This window comes from Rhamphochromis sp. 'chilingali' (genome assembly GCF_963969265.1).
Source record: "Rhamphochromis sp. 'chilingali' genome assembly, chromosome: 10".
Classification (NCBI taxonomy): Eukaryota; Metazoa; Chordata; class Actinopteri; order Cichliformes; family Cichlidae; genus Rhamphochromis; species Rhamphochromis sp. 'chilingali'.
Genome location: NC_137937.1, coordinates 19265686 through 19289537, shown reverse-complemented (window position 1 = coordinate 19289537; position 23852 = coordinate 19265686). Strand labels below are relative to the sequence as shown.

The following is a 23852-nucleotide window of genomic DNA, read 5'->3' as shown; positions in this document are numbered from 1 at the left end:
AATGTACAGTAACTGATGCTGTTCTTTCTAAATGAAGTTTCTCCCTTTCCACCACACCCTTAGTCACCCTAAGCTGTGACATGTGTTGTTTGTAAGTGGTGGAGATTTTAGTTGCCATACTTTCTCATACATGTTTTCTTTTTAATAAAACAATCGCTTCTGCTACTAACACAGCATTTTTTTAAACTATGCCAATTTAATGCTTCTAACTTTGTTGATGGCCAGAATATTTGTAATATGATGATAGTCAGGTGAGATCTAAATTTTAACATATTTTATTTATTGTGTAATTAGAAGTTGTAAATATCAACTTCTTGTTTCCACAGTTTTGTTTTTTTTTTGGGGGGGGGGGGGGGGGGGCTGCTGGTCTTTGGTTTGCTCCTATACACAACACCACAGAATCAACAACAACAAAGGTTACTAAAATAAAAAAAAACAAAACAACTGTTAACATTTATTTGTTTTCTACTGTGATATCATTCATATTAATATCACCATGTTTCAGTGAGCCTGCTGTGACTGTGCACCTAACACAAGTCCACAGCTCTGGAGACACCGCTGAGAGCTGAGTGAACATTAAATGCATTCACACTCTGTATAGATGGAAGTATGCAAATTTTCAGACGATGTTTGCAGCACTGCATCCCAGCCTGACCGCAAAGATTTATCATGTGTGTTTCGATAAATAAATATTTGTTAACAGGATGAGTTACCCTCCAGTGAATTTGAAGATAACTTTATATTAATGTCACTTCCATCCCTTTTTCCTAGGGCGAGAAGCAGGGTACACCCTGGACAGGTCGCCAGTCTGTTACAGGGCTAACACACTCACATTAGAATCACTACCCTAACGTGCATGTTTCTGGATTTTGGGGAGGAACCCACGCAGACACGGGGAAAACACGCACAGCCGACACTGAAACTCTCCACCCTGGACCTTCTTGCTAGAAGGTGGATGGTGCCAGCACACAGCACCACCTGCTGCCCCTGCTGAACTTGGATCTAAATTGATGCTTAACGAAACTGTGAGATTTGCTGCTGCCAGCAGAGGGCGTGCTCGTGCCACTTTTCGTACTCGCTTGAATCCAGTGGCGCACTGAATGGCACGGCTGTAAAGAGGCAGGGCTGGGAGGCAGAGACACACGACACAGGTCTGCTCGGCAGAGGAGGAGGACTCAGTTCATAGCCAGCCTGCGGTGGAAATAAACGCTGCGTGTCCTACTCTAAACCGCAGTTTTGTATCGGTGGCTAGTCGCGTTGAAGAAACAGAAAGGTAAAGACTGCAGCAGCCGCTCAGACGGGAATATTTCCACAAGACTGCGCAGAAGAAGAAGACGATTACTGTGAGTTTGATGCGTCACACCAAAGATTCGTACAGACGAAAACAAAATGACAGTAGCCACCGACACAGATGTTCACCCAACATCTTTTACAACCTTGTGGACATTGTGTCTCACAGCGTCAGTTCTCAGGTGTTGTCACGACAGGTGAACAACTGCAGGTGTGCGAGTCAGCCAGCTGCTCCGTTTGTTGTCTGATAAAGAGGTGGAGGTGTCATTTCTCTGAATAACTCAGTTTAAAAAAAGAAAGAAAAGATATGTTCTGCCGAAAGAGTCATAATTTTAGATCTTCTTAACATATTCATGCTAAGTTCACGTGTGACATCAGGTGAATTCCATCCTTCACTCTGAATGTAAATCTTGTTGATTTTATTTAGATGAGTGCTGCTCTACAGTTCTGTCTTCCTTTATATATATTTTATAGCTGTTTTCTATTAAATGAAGTTTCCCCCCCTCATGTATCTGCACATGTGAGCCTGGGCTTGCACATTTACAGAGAAACAGACAGTTTGATGGGAAATGAGGCAAGCATAGTTGGAAGTTGTGCAACTGAGGATGGAGCAAGGAAAGTGTGGTTCGAAATGTGATGACAGTTAATGGGTGAAGTGATCTTTTTAACTTCCTGTGTGTGTTTTGAGAGCCTGGTGAACGACAATTAGATTTCCACATTTCATGGCCTGGCACGTGGATACAATTCTCAGGAACCTTTCCTGCATTTGACATGCAAAACACCAAATTTCTCTCTGTACGTGCTGGCCCGCGCCTCAGCATCTGTCACGTTCTCACTGCTCTTTCTACAGCGAGGTGCTACATTTCTCTGCTGGTATTTGGCAGCTGAGCTCCTCACAGACAGCCCCTTTCATCCCGATGCGCCTCCACACCAAAGGCCTGAGCTGCGACCACTGTGAAACAGTTTTAAGAGTCCAAAAGAAGAAGAGCCACAACCTGTAGGCTGCTTTAGATACTGTTTAGTTGCGGCTCAGCTAACGAGTTTCTTTTTTACGTGATATATGATTGACTTCACTGAGTTTTGCTTTGTTGCTGTGAATAATCACATGGAAAGCATAAGAGTGCAGTTTTCTCTCGGTTATGAGGAGCAGTTGATGATAAATTCCTCCTTTTGGAAATGCTTCTGGTGTTATTCACGTTGTGGTTCATAAAGCAACAAATGCTGCTCAAATATCTTCTCATTGGTCCTTGAGATATTGCAGAAATTAGACGCTAATTTGAATAATCAGTCAAATCTGACTAGCTCCAAGCCGGCCTATACTACAAAGACAAAGCATCTATATATAAATGTGTAATCTCTTCATTAACTTCCTGTTCCTGCTTCATTTGACTGGGAGACAGGTGGGGTTTGTCCAGGCTGACCAGCTTGCCGCAGGATTTTTGACAGGAAAATGGCTCATGCAAATCCCCTGCTCTCTCCTTGGGAGTAACACCTGTGCTCCTGTCCTGTGCTGCCTGCTGCCTTTGCACTGAAAAGAGTGAAAAGCATTTGTGCATTACATAATGTTTTCCATTTGAGTGGCAGCAGAAGTGCCTCAGCACCGCGAAGCCCAAACTGTCAACACAAATCATATTTGATGATTCTGTGACTTTCTGCAGTTTTGTGTCTTTCCCTGGAGTTTTACCGGATTCTTTCTTACTTCAGTAATTAAACAGAGGTACTTGTTTGCAGAGGGGCCTCACAGGGCGCTCATACAGCTTTTTTTCCCAAATATATGAGCACCCTGTGTAAAAAGGTAGCACAATTACCAGCTGTAGGGTTTTTAAGTTCAGTCTTGTGATTTATGGGTCAAAGAGCACTGTGTGTACTGTGATCGTACTGTACCATGGGATTCGAGTAGTGATATGACCAAAATAACAGGCATATGAGACTCATTAAGACAGTTACATAAGTCAGTGGTCTGAACATTAGCTTGCAGCGCTCTCATTCCAGATAATGGTTTGAGTGACATGTTCAGATTAGAGAAAAAAAAAGGCTCACTGTGTTGTGAAAATGAAATCTGGTACCTGGTAATGTTTGTGTGTGTTCAGTGCGACCTCTCCTCCCACTACAGCCATTCTAGCTCTTCTCTCTGAGGATCCTCCCTCACTATTGTCTGCAGTCTGTTTTGAAGCTGTCTAACATGCTGCGCTCCAGTTGCAACGAGCTGAAAGCATAACGGGAGTGTTTGCTTTCTTTCTGGAGTTTGTCATCTTGGGTTATCCGACACCATGTCAGCCTTTTCTTGCTTCTGCTCAATGCTCCGCTGTAGCGAAATCCAAGCTAATTCCTGCTTTGTTGCTTGTGAAGTACTGAAGTAAGTGTAGTGAAGAGCAGTATTCTGCCCTTCAGCTCCTCATGGGGTTAAAACTGCTTTGTAGTTTTTCTAGTACAGTAGAAAAACTACAAAGCAAAGTTTCTGTTTGGAAATTTATTTACTTTTTTTTTTATTGGTTGGTCTTTTTGGTTAATCAATTGCTAAATTAACAATTTAATACACTGGGTCAAAGTGACCAAATACCAGAGCTGAAGTATCTTTAGTATAGTCTGGCTGTACATGTTTGAGGCAGATAATGGTATCATTTGAGAGTCTAAATATCCGACATGCACTAAGTTTCCGGGTTTAAAAAGTCTCCTTGGTTGTGAAGTTAACACGGACAGAGAAAATGAGCTAAATGGTATCCATCTATAATACAGATGACGGTGAATAAAACAATGTATGTCCTTCAAACAAGCCAGTCAGACACACTCGAGTCATATTTGGAGGTTTAGGCTCCATACGTCTGTCCAGCATGACCTCCTGAGCAGAGTGTGGGCTCGCCCTCTCTTTCTGTTCTGTTTTATTGTCCTCATTCACTGGCCAGGCTCCACTCGTGTCAGCACATACCACATAGGCCTGCTACTGACGGCCACCAGCGGCAGTGAGAACATTAAATCTAGAGTCTCTTATCTATTTTTGTGCCACACCCTTTAAACTTTGTGAGTTATAAGCAAAGAGGTAATCATCTCCCCAGGTAACTTGTTAGATACAGGAACTAAGAAAGAGGAAAAACCGCAAAGAGAATATGCGATAGGAACAGAAAAGTTCAAATTTATTAAATATGTTCAGGTTTGTCTGGCAGACCACAGCATCAAAAGTGTTTAGTTTAGTTTTTCTCTTCTCATACAAAGTGAAATAAGTCAAACTGATAGTTAAAGGGACACATCATCAATTGTACCATCTGATCATTTATTTTAGGCATGGAGCCCTAAAAAAGGCGTCTGTAGATCTCTTCACTTGCATTTCATGACAGTTCAGCTACATTCACATGTTGTTTGCCGAATGGAAAGAAAACCTCACAATATTCAAAGCGTTAATGTGTTATCTCCAGATCGTCACCCTCATCCTTGTTGCTCTTTTAGTTAAACCACTTAAATAGCCTTGAATTAGCTTCTTTTGTGCAACCCTCCATTTAAATTGATCGAAGTGTTGGATCTTATTTGGATATAAATGTGATGCATGTGTTTATTTTAAGCATGTTAGTGTTTTTTTGCTGTTTCCCCACTAAGTCAGTGGTTTGAAGTTCAGCGTGTTGTAATTATTGCTTGAAGAACGATGAAAAGATGCTGCTGAGTGGCAGCCGTTCTAGTGATGAAAAGCCAGGATGTCACAGCTTCTGCGACCAACTCAAACTTACTACAAACTTAAAATGACTTTCTAACCTCATACTTATAAATACAGAGACAATCTTTAAAAGAACGTCAGCGATCATCGCCGCGATGGTGTCTTCATGTACTTTGCAGCAGATGCAGAACTTCCCGGTATTATCGTTTTGATCTTAATGACCTCCAAATGGGAATTCCCATCTCTGTGGGCGAGCGGCACGTCAGCACCAGCTTTTGAAAGAGTGGAAAAAAAGGAGACCTGCAGACATAATTGGCTCATAGTTCTTCTACACTGCATAACCATTAGTGGTTGTGTTGGCCGGTTGGAGGCTGCTGGCAGAGCGATCCGTTGGCAGCATCGCAGGAATTCCGATTATTTGGAGGTTGTGATGTTTTGTTGTTGTTGTTTTGGGCCGGCTGAGTCCCCTGTGGCCCCCTCCCACTCTCATGCCCTGATAATGACGAGGTTTGCGGAGGCCCATTTGGGGGACACTAGAGCGCCAGAGCGAGATGGCAGGAAGTAGAAATGAGTTGAGAGGATGGAGACGGTCGTCAAAGTATAAATCTTCTATTTTTTTTTTTTAAATTCATTCATTTATTTATTTTTTTAGTAACCTGTGACTTCAGGTCAATAAAGGCCTGGCCATATACTCCCCTTTTAATCATGTGATAGTCTACTTCAGAGAAGTACATCATTTATGGATTCTCAGAAGTAGAGCATTTACGTTTGTGATATGCATAGGTAATAAAACGGCTTCTCTCGGCTTAAAGGGAAATATGAGGACCTTTGGACTACAGTGCAGGCTTTAGTAAAACTGACATGGGCAAGTCTGTCTCCTATTGTTTCTGTTCCATATGGTAGCGATATCCATGGGCCTTGACGTTGGGAGCAGAGGCTCGCTGTGGTTAGTTATCACTGGTAGTTAAGCATAATAAGCCTGCTGTAGTACGTTCTGTACAGCCGTGCTGTACTGTACCGTCCCATCGGAGCAGCGTCTCTGCTTCTGTGTCTTTAAAGAACATTGTCTCTGTTTTCTGTCCATTAACTCATCTCTATGTTTCTCCCCACCTCCCCCATGCCCTCAGCCGAATCATGTGACACACTGGACACAGAGGGTGACCTCCTCCTCACAGCTTCTCATGCGGAGTGGAGCTAGAACGAGACGCTCTCTGAATTACAAATAGACCGAATCTTCTCCCTGGGTTTCCTCTTGCTCAAGTTATCTTATATAATGAAATGGAGACATTTTTTGTGACTTTATTACCACAGATTTATCTCTTCTCTCAAGAAAAGGGGGTTTACATAGAATAAAACTTGATATAACTCCCGACTACACGTTTACAAGACAGCTTTTCAGAATCTCTGCCTCTCGCTGTCCTCCATCTTTTGTCCTACGTCCCTCGCCCCGTGTAGCTTGTTTCTTCTGTTCATGTTGCATTTCAAAGGTAAGGCCACTCTGTAGGTGTAATCCCACCCGCCTTCTTTTCTGCTTTATTTCTTGTCATCAAAAGGTCAAACACCATGCTAATATGCAATACCACAGAATAAAATGTAGGTTTAGAGATGAACGCATGGTCAGGGGAACATCACTGTGCCCACATGCACACTGCCGAGCTCACTGAAACATGTTTTTTTTAGGATTCAGAAGGATGCTGTGTTCAGTACACGCTGTACGCTCCGTCTTGTGTGATTGATGGTAGCTGCTTTCAGTGAAGGGAGCTCCCATTTTTTACACTTGTGTCAGGGCTCTCCTTGCAGCATGAAGATGTTAAAACAGATCGGTGTTTGTTATTTTGTAATCCAAACAAGCTCTTCTGGTAACTTTATCAGTGTAAACCTCATGAATAGACCTCAGTGTTCAGTGTTTACTTTCCATCAACATCTAATACATTATGCACATGTTTACTATAGACTGTATCTAAAAGATGGCCATAGCCACTATGGCTTTCTTCGTTGGGTAGTGGAGTGCTGTTTTTAAAATGTCAGCACATTTTATCAATCAGTCCTGGTTGTTTTGAACCCCAGGTGACCATGTTTTAACAGGAGACTGCAGTGCTCAGTTATCAGCTAATGTTAGCAAGTTCCACCTATAGACTGTATTGTGGTGCATCACACAGCCATCAATACCTGTACTTGCAAATTAGTGTAAAGACATCAAAAACATTTTTAAAAAGAGTAAAAAAATTGGAGAGCCCACTTTCTGATGTGCTGTTAATATAAATAACAGCACATTAAGCCATATTAGTTTTAGATATTCACCTTGAAAATGCTCCAAAAGGCACCAACACCACAAACTCTGGAGATCCAGGTCAGTATTGTCACAGTTTTTTTGTACCAGCTGATTATTTTAAGATGGAAGTTTAATTTCAATCGACTTGTTTTCAGAGATGGTGGCTTTCAGCCTGGAGGTTGCCCCTTCATGGTAACATACAGGCTTAATATCAGTAATTAACCGAAATATTTTCTTTCAGCTTGACCTGTGTCTTTTCATTTAGCCACGCTTTTTGGCCACTTTTGCCATCAAAAGTCACGTAGCCTACCTGTATCTTACTCCAGCCTGTCGGCCATCTTTGTGGGCTGCCGTTTTAGTCTGATTTCATCATGTAGCCTTCCTGCTGCACACATACGCAAACACTTGGAAAGCTCTGCAGTGCTGCATAGTGCCTGGTGTTCAGGGACAAACACTACTCTGAAGCAGCATCACAGCTTTTACATCTGAGCAAAGATGAAAAGAAACGTACCTCCAGAGCACGTCGTAAAATATGGAACACAACGTGCCAAAAACAGGTCAAAATGATACCTGGCTTCTTTTATAATGGCTTCTTCTGTTGTATTTGTGTGTGTGTGTGTGTGTGTGTGTGTGTGTGTGTGGCTGTGCATTGGACCAGAAAACCTATATGTATCTATACATGCTAAACTGTAGTTCTTCCTTGCTGTTATGGTCTTTGTCTGCCTTACTGTATCAAGATGGGGGAAACAAAGTCCTTAGGTAATCACACTGACACACCAAAAGAGCACTGGTATCAAAAGTATAATGATCACTGCCCCACATGACAGATGCATACAGACAATGAGCCTTTTCTCTGTGTATTTATTGGGAATATTGAGTATATATTTTTTGAATGCCCTACATCCCGAGTTTCTGTGAAGGATGAGAGCATTTAAGTTGATGAAGCTGATCCCCTTCAGGCTGACTAAGCTGGCTCCCCGTGCATCTTCTTGATTGTATCCACCCAAATCCAGATCTCGGTGCTTATCTAACATCTGAGTTGTGGGATTGCATGGGTCATGAAAGCCCAGCAGCCCAGTCCTTGAAGCTCAGCATTGCTGCTCTGCTATTGATTTTCCATTATGTCTCCAATCTGCAGCAGTAATCCAATAGTATCCGGGGACTGAAGCAGAGCAAAAGGAACCCATATGTGATATCTCTGGAGATGGAGACTGTGGGAGCCTTGTTGACTGAATACCTCACAGCCTTGAAGTCATAGTCAGATGGTTTTGAAAAAGATTGTGATCCAGATTGTCCTAATTTTAGCCTAGCTATTCTACTGAAGGGCACTGGTAGATATAGATCATTTTGAAGAGAGTATAATTTCCGTAGCATGGTTAATGATGTGTTGATTGATCTGCCTGACCACTGCCTTTATTATTACTACTGGTTTGCCCGCTGGGATCATTGAGGGAATATTAGCACAGCTACTTTGAGTTTTTGACAGCTTAGATTTATTCAATCTGCATAATCATCATACCAGACAGCCCACGTCTGCTCTCTGCAACATATTTTCCTTTCAAGGACTGCCTTGGCTGCAGAGTGGCTATTTGACTTCCACAGGGGCAGAATGGCAGCCTTGGCAATAACCCCGAAGCCGCGGAGGAGATACGGCATGAGAGCCAGTGTTTGATCTGCACTCAAGTGTGTTTGTTTGAAGGGTGGTAGAGTTTCTGACAAGGCTGTAGGGACGAGTGGGAATGGAGTTGTTTACGTACAGTGAGGCTCAGGGAGAGATGAGAGGTAAATGCAAAGTTTTAGAAAGAAAAACAAAAACAAAAAAAGCTTCACAAGAAGGGAAGGACACGGTGCTCGAAAAGTAACGTTTCATAATGAAGTTGTGGTAAGTCAGGGAAAAAGTTTAATGTTTTACTAAATGGCTTTAATGTCTGCGTTTAGTTTATCAAGTTGTTGAAAGCTGATCCTGGAATGACATTTCCTGCATTGCTTAGGAATTTTCTTCAGGTCATTGCAAAGTCTTATCGTAACATAGGCTATCTTTGACCTTACTTGCTTTTTCACAAAGGCATCGAAATATCAACTCCCTATGCACACGCCTGTGTGAGTTTTCCATTCAGACTCAGGCTTTCATGTACTAAGTTTCCTTTTTATTGACCCGTTGGATCACTTTCCCCATTTGGTTCTCGCCCAAGACCACAAATATCCACATCCACTGTCTACCAGAGGCATTGATTTAACAAAGCTGCGTTTTTGTGTTAGCGAGGTCGTCTAATGTAATTGTGAAACACGAGGTATTGTGTTACACGTGTACAGTGTACTCTTGTTTTCCTCGTTAGAGTCCTGTGTGAGTGGCATTTACCATGGGATGGGAGTGTTTGACAGCGGTGAGACGCTCCTGATTAGGATCCTCCGTTCATTTTTACCGACCATCTGTCTGCCTCTCTTTTGTTGAGAGGTGAACAAGAGACCTGCTGTTGTTCACTGCAGCTGCGGGCCTCTCGTGGATTGTTCTCGAAGCAGTCTGTTAGAGTACCAGCTGGGTTGTGGGGTCAGGTGAGGGAGAGGTGGCTGGAGCGCGAGAGAGAGAGCGAAAGAGAGGTCCGCACAATTCATTTTGACACTGACACTCAGGCCGGTGCTGAGCTGAGAGCCAGACAGGCCTGCCTACGGGCTTATTAACATTCCTCAGGCTCAGGGCACATAGTGTAAAGGCTCAGGTGGATCAACACCTCATTACACTGACTGACGAGGCTCGAGATCAATAACAGGATTTTATGACAGACGTGAGCTTTACAAAAAACAGGAGCTCGCACAAAAAACCATATTGGGTTTGTTGTGTGAGCGAATGTGCTCGTGTCCTTTTCGTAAGGAAGGAAATTGTTTTTAAGGTGATATAAAAGCTATGAATGATTCACAGAGGCAGAATAAGACCGAGTAAGCCTCTAGCCAGGATGGTCTCTGTGGTCTGTGCTTTTGTCTCTTATGTGTTTATAGCAACAGAGAAGCTGGTGTGCAGATTAGGAGCCAGTCTGGAGATAAGAGCTGAGTGTCTGCTACACTCTCAATATCTGAATCTCTGCGTGTGAGCGTATTTTCGTCCAAGTGCACCTTACTCCATTTGGAGACTATTTCCAACAAAGGTGCAACATATTGCGAGGATTTTACTTTGCAAGAACCAAACACAAACAAGACTTTTTCAATTAGTGTTCCACTGCATGGCGATGATGTGATGATGATGTGACAGCTGGTCACAAAACAGGTGACTGCAGGGCATGAGGGCAGCAAGACATTGTGCGATACTCAAAGCTCCAGTAACAGCAGGCGCATTTATATGCAGGTGATGTGGTGACTGCAGCCTTGCGAGAGCTTGTCAAAGTCCAACTTTTGCAAGTGCTCTTACTCCTCACTTCTTCTCAGTGTGTCCTGAGGCAACATTTAAATGACTTACGCCACTCTGTCTCATTTTCTCTGGGAGTGTTAGTGGAGAAAAACAGACACATTTTAAGGAGGAGTGGAAAATTCATGGAGAGCATACGTAGAAACAAGACAGACTGGTGCTTTGTGGCTCAGGGAGGACTTGGATGAGCTGTAAGCCGGGCAGTGACACGCTGTGCAGCTCCACTCCTTTATGAGGTGTTGTTCTGCACGTACAAAGTCTTGAATATGGAGGCAATATGAAAACAGAGAAGCCGGCGATTATATTAAAGTGTAACAAGATTTCTGTATCTGCACGCTGTGATTTGTGAGGTGTTGAAGTGACAGGCAGGAAAGGACTGTTTCTCCAACACGGCACTCGAGCAGAACTCTGATGTTTATTACAAAACACAGATGTACATCTCATGAGTCAGGAGTGACTATCAGAGTTAAAGTGCCTTTTTTATCAGGTGGAGATTAGCAGAATCAGCAAGATTCACTTACTTTAATGCAATGTCAGTGCCTTTTTAAAAATATTTTATAGTAACTTACTGGGCACCCGTTCTCTTACAGAAGGTCCTGTGACAACTCCTGATGATTGCTCAGCCTGACAATCAAGAGCTGCTGCCCTGATTGCTGCTCGTCAGGCACAGCTTTTCATTAAGCAAGGTATGCTTTTGACTGCTCAGTAAATTTTAGAGTGATACGACAATTGACAAGAATTACGGTGTTATAGTTTGTTGCCTGAATGACTTTGTGTCACTTTTAGATGTCTACGGCCACAGAAAATGGGACAGGAGGGAATCGGAGCTCAGAGAAAACCTACAAGAAGGTAAAGGAGTGTGTTTGGTAACATTTTCATGTTATGATGAATATGAGCACGATCCCTTAACATTTACTTGGAAATGCTGCTGTTTAGAGTCAGCTTTTGCTTCTGAGCCACTCGAGTCCCTTAACTCCTTCTGCAGCACATTATGTCGTGACCCTCCCACAGCCAGCTGCCAGCAGTCAGTCAAGTGCTGGGTACATTTGTTTTCTTTCTTGTACTGTAGACGTCACTCCTTATGGAAACATCTCTCTCTTTTCTTTTTTTTAAGATTCACCCATAATGCATTTCTTTATACTAGCTACCTCTGTTCAGGTTTGGGGAAATATGTTTTAGAGGTGTCATGCAATAAAAACACAAACTGGATTTGTGTCCAAGTCTGCAAGTGCAGTTGGATGTGTTTGTGTGGAAATTCTCATATTTCAAATCAAATCAAAGGGTAAACAAGGGAGCAAGTGTGCCACGGCTAGACTAATGTGATATTTTCTTTTCGAATTTCCCATCCAGACCACATCCTCGGCGTTAAAGGGAGCCATTCAGCTTGGTATTGGCTATACAGTGGGAAACCTCACCTCCAAGCCTGACAGAGATGTTCTTATGCAAGACTTCTATGTGGTGGAGAGTGTCTTTCTGCCCAGGTCAGTGATCCCACACGCACATCCACAGTGTTACATTCACGGAAACACTCTCTCAGCATATGTGTTTTTGTGCGTTGAAGGTTTGCGTCCTTGTCGCGTAAGCTCAAGGTTATTTATCTGCAGGACTTGGTGAATAGGAGAGCTGCTTCGTAAAAACAGACTGTGTGTAGGTTGGCTGTGAATGAATGAATGGGAAGTGAGTGAAGGGCACGCTTCGCCTGGACGGCCTCCGCAAATATTATATGTTTGGATCTCGAATGAAAAACATTAACCGCTGTTATTAATCCCGCTCGGTGGAAACTACATGCGCTCGAAATCCACTCCAAAGAAAATGTGGTACCACCTCAAACTGCCAGCGTCATCATTTATCAACAGTTTTGCTAGTCTAAGTCATGACGCAGGGATAAAACTATTCTAGTGGATTATCTTGCCAAGAACTGTGGAATCAGCTTACTGTGTGCCTCTTAACTGCCACAGAGCAAAACGTACGGCGGCGCGCCGCTGAGCTATCTTCAAAATTACATCATCAGCTCAAAGAAATGCTTTATATAATCTAAAGCAGGACGAGGAATTCATCGAAAGTGTTGCCTTATGTCCACACATATGGTTTATTAACACACAGCTGATGCTGCGGCACATACTTTATCAGTTTTTGTTTTCTTTTAGAGCTGTAGAGGAACTACAAAAACAAATTAAATCAGGAGCAGCTGAGCAAAAGATGTCTATTAGTTGCTGTTTGTCCATCCCAGTGTAAATACATCCAAGGTCATTCAATGTTGTGTTTAACCCTTGGACGTCAGGAGGAGAATTACAGTCCTATCAGGATGTACTTTGTGGTTTACCTTAGAGATGCTGCACCAGGATATGCAAACTGGGCATGGTTTATGCAAACCTCCTTCTGGCACGCACACCAGTCCTGCTCCTCAGCAACAGCCAAACAAAGCTCTTGTTGTGTTTGACTGATAAAGGCCCTGATGACTTTCAAGACTTTGATGAAAACTCCACATCTCTCGCTGAGACCAGTGTTGCCAACTTAGCGACTTTGTTGCTATATTTAGCGAGTTTTCAGACCCCTTAGCGACTTTTTTTCTAAAAAAAAGTCGCTAAAAACAGACGTGAAAGCGCGTATCGCTTTTACTCTCAACAAGCAGCGGGTGCTGTAACGCAGTCAGTTCTTCTTTTACTCTTTTACTCTTATGCTGTTTTGTGGATCACAAGGTTTAAAACTACTTATAAACACACACACAAAGTAACTCCACCAGAGTGCCTATTTCGGGTCACTTTTGCCGGTCCAAGCCCGGGTAAAGAAGCAGGGCTGGAATTGTGACATAAAAAAAAACAATAATTGCTAAAAGAAATTTAATTTGTAGTTCTAAATAAACTCTAAATGCATTTAGGACGGTTTTTACTCACTTTATGTCTCTTCCACGATGTTATTTCTCTCTCCAACAACATAGGTTACAATTTAGATTAGCATGACCAATTATGCAAATTAAGCGATGACATCATTTAGCGACTTCTAGCGACTTTTAGGACAACCAATAGCGATTTTCCTTACTGAGGAGTTGGCAACACTAGCTGAGGCTCTGAAGCGCAAAATGACGAGCGACAATTGGTTTAAAATGAGGCTTGTTTCATCCAGCCCAAGTTTGAATTAAAATGAAAGTGGTGGCAGTCTCCAGGGCCACCTTTTTCACAGGGGGAGAAAGAATCTAGGCCATGTTGTTAGGAAGAAAATAAAATTACACAAGACAGAACAAACAGAGTGTAATGAGTGAGGGGAGAAAATGAATGTCTTACATCTTTATTCTGACATAACAGTTTCCTATTTTATTCTTTCTGCTTTCCCTCAGCATTTATCTTCTGTTCTGTAATAGCACACAAACCCTTCTCTTTCCTCCCACCGCAGGACTACCCTGAACAAGTGACTAAACGATGGAAACGGAGATGTCGCTTTGACTCCCACACGCTTAATTTTCAGTTTGTCTCACACCTTTCCGCAGACTCACGCGGACACAGAGAGGGAGATGAATCCCTGATTAGACTGAAATTTTTCCGGGCGCTTGTGTTGCTTAATGTTTTTTTTCTTTTAAGTAGACTCTCAATCAGTGGCAAATGATTCCCGTTGTCCTCGCGCACTAAACAAACCATTCAAATGCCATTGTTGCGTGATCACAGATATAGTGTTACACCTGCGCCTTGCCTCCGTGTCATTGAATATAGCACACGCAGGGAACAACAAAAGGGCCTCTCTACCCAGAGCAGCTTCCAAGTAACCAGATTTAGAGGTGCCCTGGGAAACAAAACCTTTATTAACCTATTTCTGCAACTACAAAACTGATTCCAATGAAAGTTTAGCTTTAAAAAAAGACTCGACGGCTGACTCACGCTACCCTTATCCAATGTGCTTACAGGATTATGGGTTAGGTTAGTTAGAAACAGGGTCAGCCTTTGTCGAAGCCCGTCTGGAAACGTCTCCCACTCCACGCTTGGCAAAAAACAAAAAAAACATGCAGGTTATTGTGTCTCATTTTGTTTGGTTTTAAACCTTTTTATTTGAGCCATTTTCTCCCCATTTGAGCTGAAGTGCATGTTTTTTATTTGGTATTGTTCGATCCAGTAATTAGAGCCATCTTCAGTCTCCAGGCGAAGAACTCTATACAGACCTATCTCTGTTAGCACAATGCTGGTGGATCTGGGTTCCCATAGAGGACTTACTGAAGCCTGTTCAAGCAGGAATGGAAGAAAATACAAGGGCCCTCTGATAAAATTACCCAGAGTCAATAGCGTAGATACCAGGCACAAAGATTAGGTGCTGGTGTTCATTTCCCGCGGTAGTGCCAGTTTTCCAGGGGGCGCGAGAATGCATCTGTGTTACTGACACTAACATGTTTCCTTTTGTAATGTTAAAGCTTCTTTTTTAAATTTCATGTCAGTTAGTGTTGAAAGATGTATCTAATATACCCGTTTGTGTGTTTGTCTCATCTTGTCTTGGTCAAATATTACCAGTGAGGGAAGCAACCTGACTCCAGCACATCACTATCCTGACTTCCGCTTCAAGACGTACGCCCCGCTGGCCTTCCGCTACTTCAGAGATCTGTTCGGCATCAAGCCAGATGACTACCTGGTAAGACTAAAAACCTGGCAGACCTTGCAGGTCATTATTTGTGTTCATGCTCATAATCCAGACCTCAGCTCCGTCTGGATCACCACCTCATTTGTATGGAGCCATGCCGCAGGAAGCAAATCTAGTGCACTCTCATTTCTCAGCACAGCAACTGAAATTAACCTGCTGGTCCTATTCAAGGGGGTAAAAAAAGGTCATTTTAAGTTTTTGCTTTCAAGACTTAAAGGGAAAAAAAAAAAGGAGATTTAAGAAAATATGCTGAGTCACTTCCTGTCACTGACTGCCTGCCCAGTATTTCCCTGCACATAACCCGCATAAACTCACTGCTGTTTATGAGATTAAACAGAGATCATTTTTATAAATTGGTGAGATCTATGACATTGGATTTTGATTTTTTACCTGTTCCAGCCTCGATGCAAAGCTCAGCTAACTGCTTGCTAGGTGCTATAACTTCACATTCAACGTAAGGTGTTACAGGGGCATAAATGCTGAAATCGCATCATTTTAAGGCTGTTGCTAGGCGGTTGCCAGTCTACGTAATGACGTAGATGCATTTTTAAGATGTTCTACATGCCAAGTTTGATTTGTCATCTCCCTGGTTGTGTAGGAGGAGTGGGCAGCCAAAGAAACAACCACACAGGCTGAGATTTCCTGTGTTACAGCGAGATTCACCTGGTTCTTACATGCACACGTCACAAACTGACATAGATAATCAGTTGTAAGTCTGATAAAGAAGAGAGAATTCCTCGTTATTTTTGTCTGTCTGGAATTTCTTTCCACCAACTAAATGCTGACTAATGTAGAATCCAATAGGTTCAGTAATGCTGCAGTCCCCAGGAGGGTGAAGTCAAGGCAAAACATTGGGGTGGTGGAGATACTGGAGCTAATAATGACAGAGCATGTGCCCTCATTAGCACAGCTGTAATCCTCACACATGCAGACTCACAGGTGCACATTTTGACATTTAGACAGAAGCATTTTGTGTGATTCATGTTTTTGTTTTTGCTCGTTTGCACGTGTTTTTGTCTGTGAAAATATTCCCTGGCTGAAGTCTTTGGTGTTCATTTCAAACGCTTGACAGTTCTAATTTAATGCTAAATTGATACTCTACCTGTATATAAATAAAATTAGATTTCAAAAAGGTGTGATTTCCTCTGACCTTTATCCTGCTGTGGCGGCATCTTCCTGCGTTCCTTATGCCTCGAAGTCTTTCCTAAACCCATCAGGCTACATTGTTCCTTTTGATGGCCAGATTCTTTTCTGCATAAATGAGAGACAAAAAGCTCCAGAAGAGAGTCGGAGATTAAAAAGTTATTTCAAGGCCGAAGAGGGTTGATGGCATAAGGCCCGCCAGCGTTGAGGAGTAGTGCTAATGACTGATGTCCTTGAGGTGATGATGAATTCATTCAGGCGGAGGCCACACTGCGGTGTCTAATTAAGAGAGAATGTGGACACGCATACACAGCCAGCCTCAGTGCAAATGCAATAAAGTGTGGATGTGTTTGTGCTGGTAACGCAACATGACTGTGGATGGTCATCAAGTGGAAGAGTCTCTGGAGAGGGAGAGTGGATGCCTCCAGTGTTTCTCTCTTTTGAAAATGTGGCTCTCATAATGCACTGATTAATATCTAACGCTTCTCTACAGTCTTGCGGGTTCTTGTATGTAGATGGGCACTGCGGGACAGAGGCTCTCGTTTCTTAGCAGGAAGATTCACATGTCCGTGGGCGCCTATAAAGTTTGACAAACAGATAAACAGTAGACTGATGTGAAGCAGAGCTGGCATTAATGGAACAATAAAACAAATGTAGACAGCTTTCTCCGATAAGCATGTGAACAACTGTAGACTTTGGGGCTGATTTTTCATTACAAAAGCGGCCCTCCAATTTTGTGGCACCAGCCGAGGGACCTCTGTTTCCTGCTCTGCTGCGTGCAAAGCTATACCATAAAGAGTTGATTTGTGAATTTGATGTATTAGATATGAAATGTTTATGGCTCTCTTCCTCAGTACTCCCTGGTAAACGAGCCTCTGATTGAGCTGGTCAACCCCGGGGCCAGCGGCTCTCTCTTCTACCTGACCAGCGACGATGAGTTCATCATTAAAACCGTTCAGCACAAGGAGGCCAAGTTTCTCCAGAGGCTGCTACCTGGATACTACATGGTGAGAAGTTTAATGTTACTTCATTACAGTTCGTGATGGCATGTGAAAATTGTTGCTGATTGGTGTCTAAAACCCGCTCGGTGTTAAATGAGTGATTACTCATGAGATGCGTCAGAGGCAAAAATGAGATGGAGTGAAAATGCCCTTTAGCTCCTGCACTAGGAGCCTGAATAGCAATTCAACTTGACTGAGGACAGTGGCAGTTGCATAGATAAAAGTCCAAAATTTGATCAGTTCATTTTGTTATTCATGTTTTTATTTATTGCATCCACATTCTGCTTGACATCAGTGAAGCATGGAGTGTACATGGTGCCAAGTTTTCCACATATGGAGTTTAAACCATACGCAGTCTTCCCCTTCCAGTTAGTCCTCTTCTGCAGCAATTCGCCACTTCTATTCACCGCTTGCTATTTTTAGATATATCCTTTCATAGAAGTGCTGTTCTGACCACTTAAACTTGTGCTCCAGTAGTGTGTTTTAGATCTGATCCACTGTGTCAAAACGGCAACCCTTCACTTGAATGTTTTCTTTTTGGAGAAGAAGGTAAAGTCGCAGGGAACCATATCCGGCAAGAATTGAAGGTGTTGAGCCAAGACTTTGTTAATGTGGAAAAAAAAATACACTCACAAAATTTTGAGTTGTCTATTGAATGTTTTCCCTCAGTAGTCTAACTTTGGGAGACAGTTTGGACAACTCCTTGAATGTTATAGCAAAATCGAAAAGCACGCTCACTGGGCACTATGTGCCATTCCACTGAAAACTGCTGTGCTCTGAGCCGTAACAGAAGACTCAGCACTCTTCTTGGCATGAAAATCAGATATGTCTGACACAGAAGTTTGCTCTTTGCACAAGTTTAAAGTCCTCTGCAAAGGTCTATTTTTTATTTTTTTTTAAATCAGCGGAGCTACAGATTTTTTTATAGTAGTATAAATACTAAACAGATGGTCCACAATTTATAGCTCTATCTACAAACACTAACAGAGCTCCTTATCTGGGGTAGGTACGTCACAGTTATCTGCAATATAATTCTGACCATGCACAAATTAGTTACCAAACTGCTTCCTTTTATCCCACACATTAATATATCTTTTAAAAAATGCACCCAGTCTACAAAAGTCAACGTCGTTGCGACCCCTGTGCTTTCTCTAAATTCACAGAACTTGAACCAGAATCCACGCACTTTGCTTCCCAAGTTTTACGGCCTGTACTGCATCCAGTCTGGAGGCATCAACATCCGATTGGTGGTGATGAACAATGTGTTGCCTCGCTCTGTCAAAATGCACTACAAATACGACCTGAAGGGATCCACCTATAAGAGACGAGCGTCCAGGAAAGAGAGAGAGAAGGCCTGTCCGACCTACAAAGACTTGGACTTTCAAGACATGCACGAGGAGGGGCTTTACTTTGACACCGAGACGTACAACAACCTCATGAAGACTCTGCAGAGAGACTGTCGGGTAGGTAGTTTTATGGATGTTCTTCTCACAGACTGGCTTTGAAATGGCAGTCGTATCATGACAGGAAGCTCTCTATTGTTCCCTACAACAAATAAGGAAGTCTAGGATGATCTCATTTTGGTTTCATAGCACGGCGCTTTCCTGGTGAAATCCTTTCAAGCTGGAAATCTTAGTCTAGTGAGAAAATATATCTTTTTAAAGGGTTGGTATGTATTCTAACACCAGCAACATGCATCCTTGTAACTTAATCACATTATATACTGCTTTGGGATAATAAGTGCGTATCCTAGATGGGACGAAATATTTTGAAAAGAGAATTTTCCTTGTCTTTGCCACAGAGAGAAAGACAATGTGTTCAGCTAAACTTTCAGTTTGCCTCGGGTCTCTGTTCTTGTTTCCTTGCACGGCTATGTTTCACTACGTGACAGCTCTCCAAACACTGAATGTGATTAAGGCATGATCCTGGTAGCGTGAGACTCAGAGCCCTGTCCAAAGATAGTCTTCCAATCTAAAGGCTCACATTCTTCTCTGTATTAATGCAGACACCGTGAAATTGTTCAACTGAAGGAGGATAGTTTGAGCTTAATAAGAGACATGAGCTGTGCTCTGGCGATTCACCAAATCTTTAAAAAAAGAAAACGTTATGCTGCAAACACATAAACTTCATCCTTTCATATCCCTTTGTCTGTCTGCATTACATTAGTTAGGAAGAATTGTTGCTAGTCATGGAGCCTGATGGATCGTATACAGTAAATTTTCAGATTTGTGGGCCATAGCTGTGATTAAATAAGAAGCCTCTAGGTTTTAAAAAGCAAAAGACACAAAACTTAAGTGGTACTGATGTCTGCAGCCTCTGTTCCCCTCCCAAGGCAACAATTCAGGCGTTGTGCACCATAAACTCATAAAACAAATGGCTGTATATTAAGCTTTTTTACATTAGAGCTTTCTGAAATGTTGAATTAAGACCCTAATAAAGCACTAAGCATACATAACCTTTGGCTCATTGTCGGTTACAGCAGAAGTTTCCATTTGGAAAATACCCTTTCTAAACACAGAGAGGTGGCATATTTGTGAAGCTATTTATACACCATGATCAAACGCTAGATAATCAGGTTAGAGCAGACCTGGGCATCGGACAGCCTCTAGTTAGTTGTGCTTTTATTTTAAAGTCACCTTTGGGGTTTTGTTGTTTGTTTTTTTTAAAAATCTATATATGTACATGTGTGCAAACAAATGGAGCTTCACTGTGAACATGTTCGTGGAAACACTTATGAGAGATATGATACGATATGTAAATGTCAGCTCGCACTAAAAATAAAATAAAAAGACAGTTTCAGGGTGTAGAGTTTTTTTTTAACAAGACATGTATGTAAGTATGTATTTACTGAGGTCAGAGGTAAGACTGTGTGCTTTGCTTGTGGAGAGCTCATTTGTGTGTTTGAGGAGTACAATTTGAATCGCCATTCTGAGACTAAACACACAGAGATGATTTTGAGTGTTTCTCTTTGGCTCTGGGTGAGGGCTGTGTCAATCCCACCCAGTGACAATTACACAGGCCAGTTACTTATTATTTTAGGTAAATCCCAAGTATATTACAGAGGAGCTGGCAGGAATGACCTTAGTGAAAGGGACTGTAACAGGGAGTGATTTGTTCACAGATAACTGGCAGACGTTATGTCCAAATCTGACAAATTTCAGATTTGGACACTTTAAAAATGATTGAAGGCAGATTTAGACAGAAGTAACTGAACTGAACCCAGAACTGAAATTCATATGTTAGCATTGTACGATACAGCAGGAGGTGTGTAACTTGGTGCTAAAAATTAACCATGTTCATAACTAATAGAGTTAATTGGGGGCGAGAACGCTGAACTGTTTTTTGCACTTTTGAAGGAACATGAAACTAAATATGGTGACATAGGCTACCACACAGCTGTCAGGTGGCTCAGCCTGGGGAAAGAGTATGGGACCTCAGACCAGAAAGTCAAGAGCATTATGAGAAGAAAGGCACAGACTTTCCAGAGCTCTCAGATGCAGAATAGAAGGCAGATCTTGCATTTGCTGTCGCTGTGACTGTCCTTCACATTTCAACTTTAGACACTGAATCTGATGATTTTAATGCACTTATTTAAGACCAAAGCCAGCTAGTTTTACTGCACTGGAAAAAAAAAAAAGAAATAAAAAAACACAGATTAATTCATTTACCTACAAGCAAGATGGCAACAGTATTTTGTATAAAGTTAAGTCTTGTGCAAAAATATGCGCATACAGTTCACAGTTGTTTTGGGGAATGTTGAGTAAATGGTGATTAAATGTTGACGTTTTTACTGTGTCACATTTTCATCGTCTAACTGTAATGACGACTCTTTCTAGTAGCACTTTATAAAGAAAGAAAATTAATAAGTAAAATTGAGTTGGGCTTTTTGGTGTGTCGCTTCACAACAGCCCCAGCTTGTCATGTGGTCTCTTGGGAAAGTTAATTGCCCACTTATGTTTTTAAGGGCCATTTCAAAGTGCAGAAAATCTAGACCTCAATCGTTGTTTTTGGGGGGAAAAAAAATGTTAACAGCCTGCTGTATTTAACCTGGAAATAGACCTGGATGTTACAGCAAGTGTTGATGGGTACATCAGATGAGTTCAGGGAACAGCAAAAGAAAGACTTCCTGGCAAAGTTCCTGCTGAGTCGTGCCAACCTGCCAGACCTGGCAACCTCGTGAGGCTCCATATAGCTAACAACTTAATGACTTCCCTTACACCAAACTTCAGGTAAATGATTCAGTTTTTTATTTGGAAGAAGAGGAAACAAACATGATGTTTTTATTGAAAGAATTAAAGCTAATGAATAGTGGGATGCTGTGTGTTTAAATCAGCCTATTATGTAACACAATCTGTGTCCTCTAATTTCTGTATACTCAGAAAACAAGTAATGACATGGGTAGCTCAGTTTTACAGAAAATCTTTTGCTGCATTAGTTTGTAGTTTTTTGTTCCTCTTTAGGGGAAATTGATTCCTCTTACAGGATTGCTGCATGAACAGGTGTGATCACCTCTTGCTTTCCCTCCTTTTAAGTCAAACATTATCTCGAGTTTTGCGGTAAATCTGGGTCTTGTGATGTTGACTTACAGTCAGGCTACCATAAACTCAGAGCCTTATGTAATCTCCTCAGGTTAGAGTGTTTCTCATTATCATTAACCAGTGTGTTGACTTCCTCAAAGTTCTGTTTTCTTAAGCACACTGACACCGACATCCTCCCTTCTGGCTAATTCAGTGATTTCTTAATGTTTAACCTGGCAGCGCACGCAAGCAGTTCACAAGCTCAAAGTACAACAGAGATGCACTGGCTGTCTGTGTGTGTATAAAATTAATGTATATAGTTTATAAAACCTATATGGTGTATGCAAGTTGGACTGTTTTGCAGCAGCTGTTACAGAGACTGTGCTGTATAGTTTATTGTCATGGCTTCCTGCGTTTGCCTCCTAAGCGGGAAGCAAAGTGCCCTCTAAGCAGAATCTCTGTCCATTTCCATGAGTAAGCAGCTAACCCCGTCACCGCAGGAGAGGCTGCGGACCAGAACGCAGAGTAAGGGTCGGCAGAAGCTAAGCAACAGGGGGCATAGGGGGCTTTGGAGGGAACGAGGAAGTGGAAGAAAGAGTTGTCCTTTAATAGCTATGATAAAAAAAGTAATGTTCAGCTGTTTTTCCAGATCCTGCAGGGAATGTGGGAATGTGGAAAGTCAGTTTAGTTAAAAGAAGAAATGGTGTTTGAGCAATGCTTGTGACATTTCAGAAATAACCGATACGAGAAATGTGCTCTCTTCTTAAGTCTCTCCTCTCCATTACTCTCCAGCTCCCCTGATACTCCCCCAAATGCCAAAACAACACGAGGCATTAATAATTCATGCTGAACTCTACTCTACAGAGAGAGTGAGACAGAGAGGGTTTATTGTAGAGTGTGTGTGCATCTACCAGTCTGACTCTGGGTGGGTGGGTGGGTGGGTGTGTGTGTGTGTGTGCGTGGTGAAGAGCATTGCTGTCACATTACAGTGACTGTGCAGTGAGGCAAACATAATGACTGTGATGCTGAAGATGAAATCAAGCTGTTAGGAGACTTTTCTTCACAACACATGCTTGGCTGTCAACACTTTGTCATCTTGTGGGCAACTCAGGCCAAAAAAGCATTAAGAAATATACACTTTTGGCCACTTTATTAGATACACTTGCTAGTACTGGTTTGGCCCCCTGTATGCCTTCAGAAGTGCCATAGAATAGCATAGATTCACAAAGGTGCTGGAAACATTTCTTGGGCATTTTGGTCCATATTGACATGATGGCATCACACAGTTGCCGCTCGCTGGATATTTTTTCTCTTTCTGACCATTCACTGTGAGCCCTATAGATGGTTGTGCAGGCAAATCCCAGCAGATCAGCAGTTTCCAAAAAAACTCTGCCCAGCCTGTCTGGCACCAGCAACCATGTCAAGTTCAAAGTCACTTAATCGCTTTTCTTCGCCATTCTGATGCTCACTTTGAACTTTAGCTTGTCGTCTCCGCCATGCCTCAGCTCCTGAAAGCACTGAGTCACAGGAATCTAATTGGCTGATTAGATATGTTTGTTAACAAGAAGATAAACAGGTGTACCTAATAAAGCGGGTGCAAGTGTATTTTAAAATCCAAGCTTTTGAATTTCAGACACCAACAAGGATAGAAATGGAAAGATTTAGTGCAATGCAGGCATGAACATGTGATAGATGGATTGTAATGGGAGTAATTTTGAATTATAATGACCGCTGTGTGGAAATACAGGGTAAAAAAATAGATGTTTTTCTTTTTTCTATTAACAGGTGAATTAAATGTGATTGTCTGCAATTATTCTGGTTAGACATTGATTCCCTTCTGGCTGTCGACTGGTTGATTAATGTGATTAAAGTGTTTTGGGGCACAGAGAGCAAATTTCATCTATTTTCTCTTTATTTTTAGCCATTAAATTAACCATTATATGGAAAATAATGTTGTTTGTGGAATTAACAG

General features: G+C 42.1%; 1 protein-coding gene across 2 annotated transcripts in view; it reads left to right on the top strand.

Annotated features, from left to right (window-relative positions):
* Window positions 1–1145: 1145 nt before the first annotated feature.
* pip5k1bb (phosphatidylinositol-4-phosphate 5-kinase, type I, beta b) overlaps window positions 1146–23852 on the top strand; it is a 32382-nt gene continuing 9675 nt past the window's right edge. Inside the window, exons 1-7 of one of the 2 annotated variants that reach the window (XM_080893262.1) lie at window positions 1146–1343; window positions 11196–11288; window positions 11389–11451; window positions 11953–12083; window positions 15093–15210; window positions 17217–17369; window positions 18527–18826. In XM_080893262.1, the coding sequence (XP_080749388.1) occupies window positions 11389–11451; window positions 11953–12083; window positions 15093–15210; window positions 17217–17369; window positions 18527–18826 (765 nt within the window). In that variant the 5' untranslated portion in view covers window positions 1146–1343; window positions 11196–11288. Of the gene's footprint in view, window positions 1344–11192; window positions 11289–11388; window positions 11452–11952; window positions 12084–15092; window positions 15211–17216; window positions 17370–18526; window positions 18827–23852 lie in introns of both variants that reach the window. The other variant, XM_080893261.1, reaches the window with a different exon arrangement.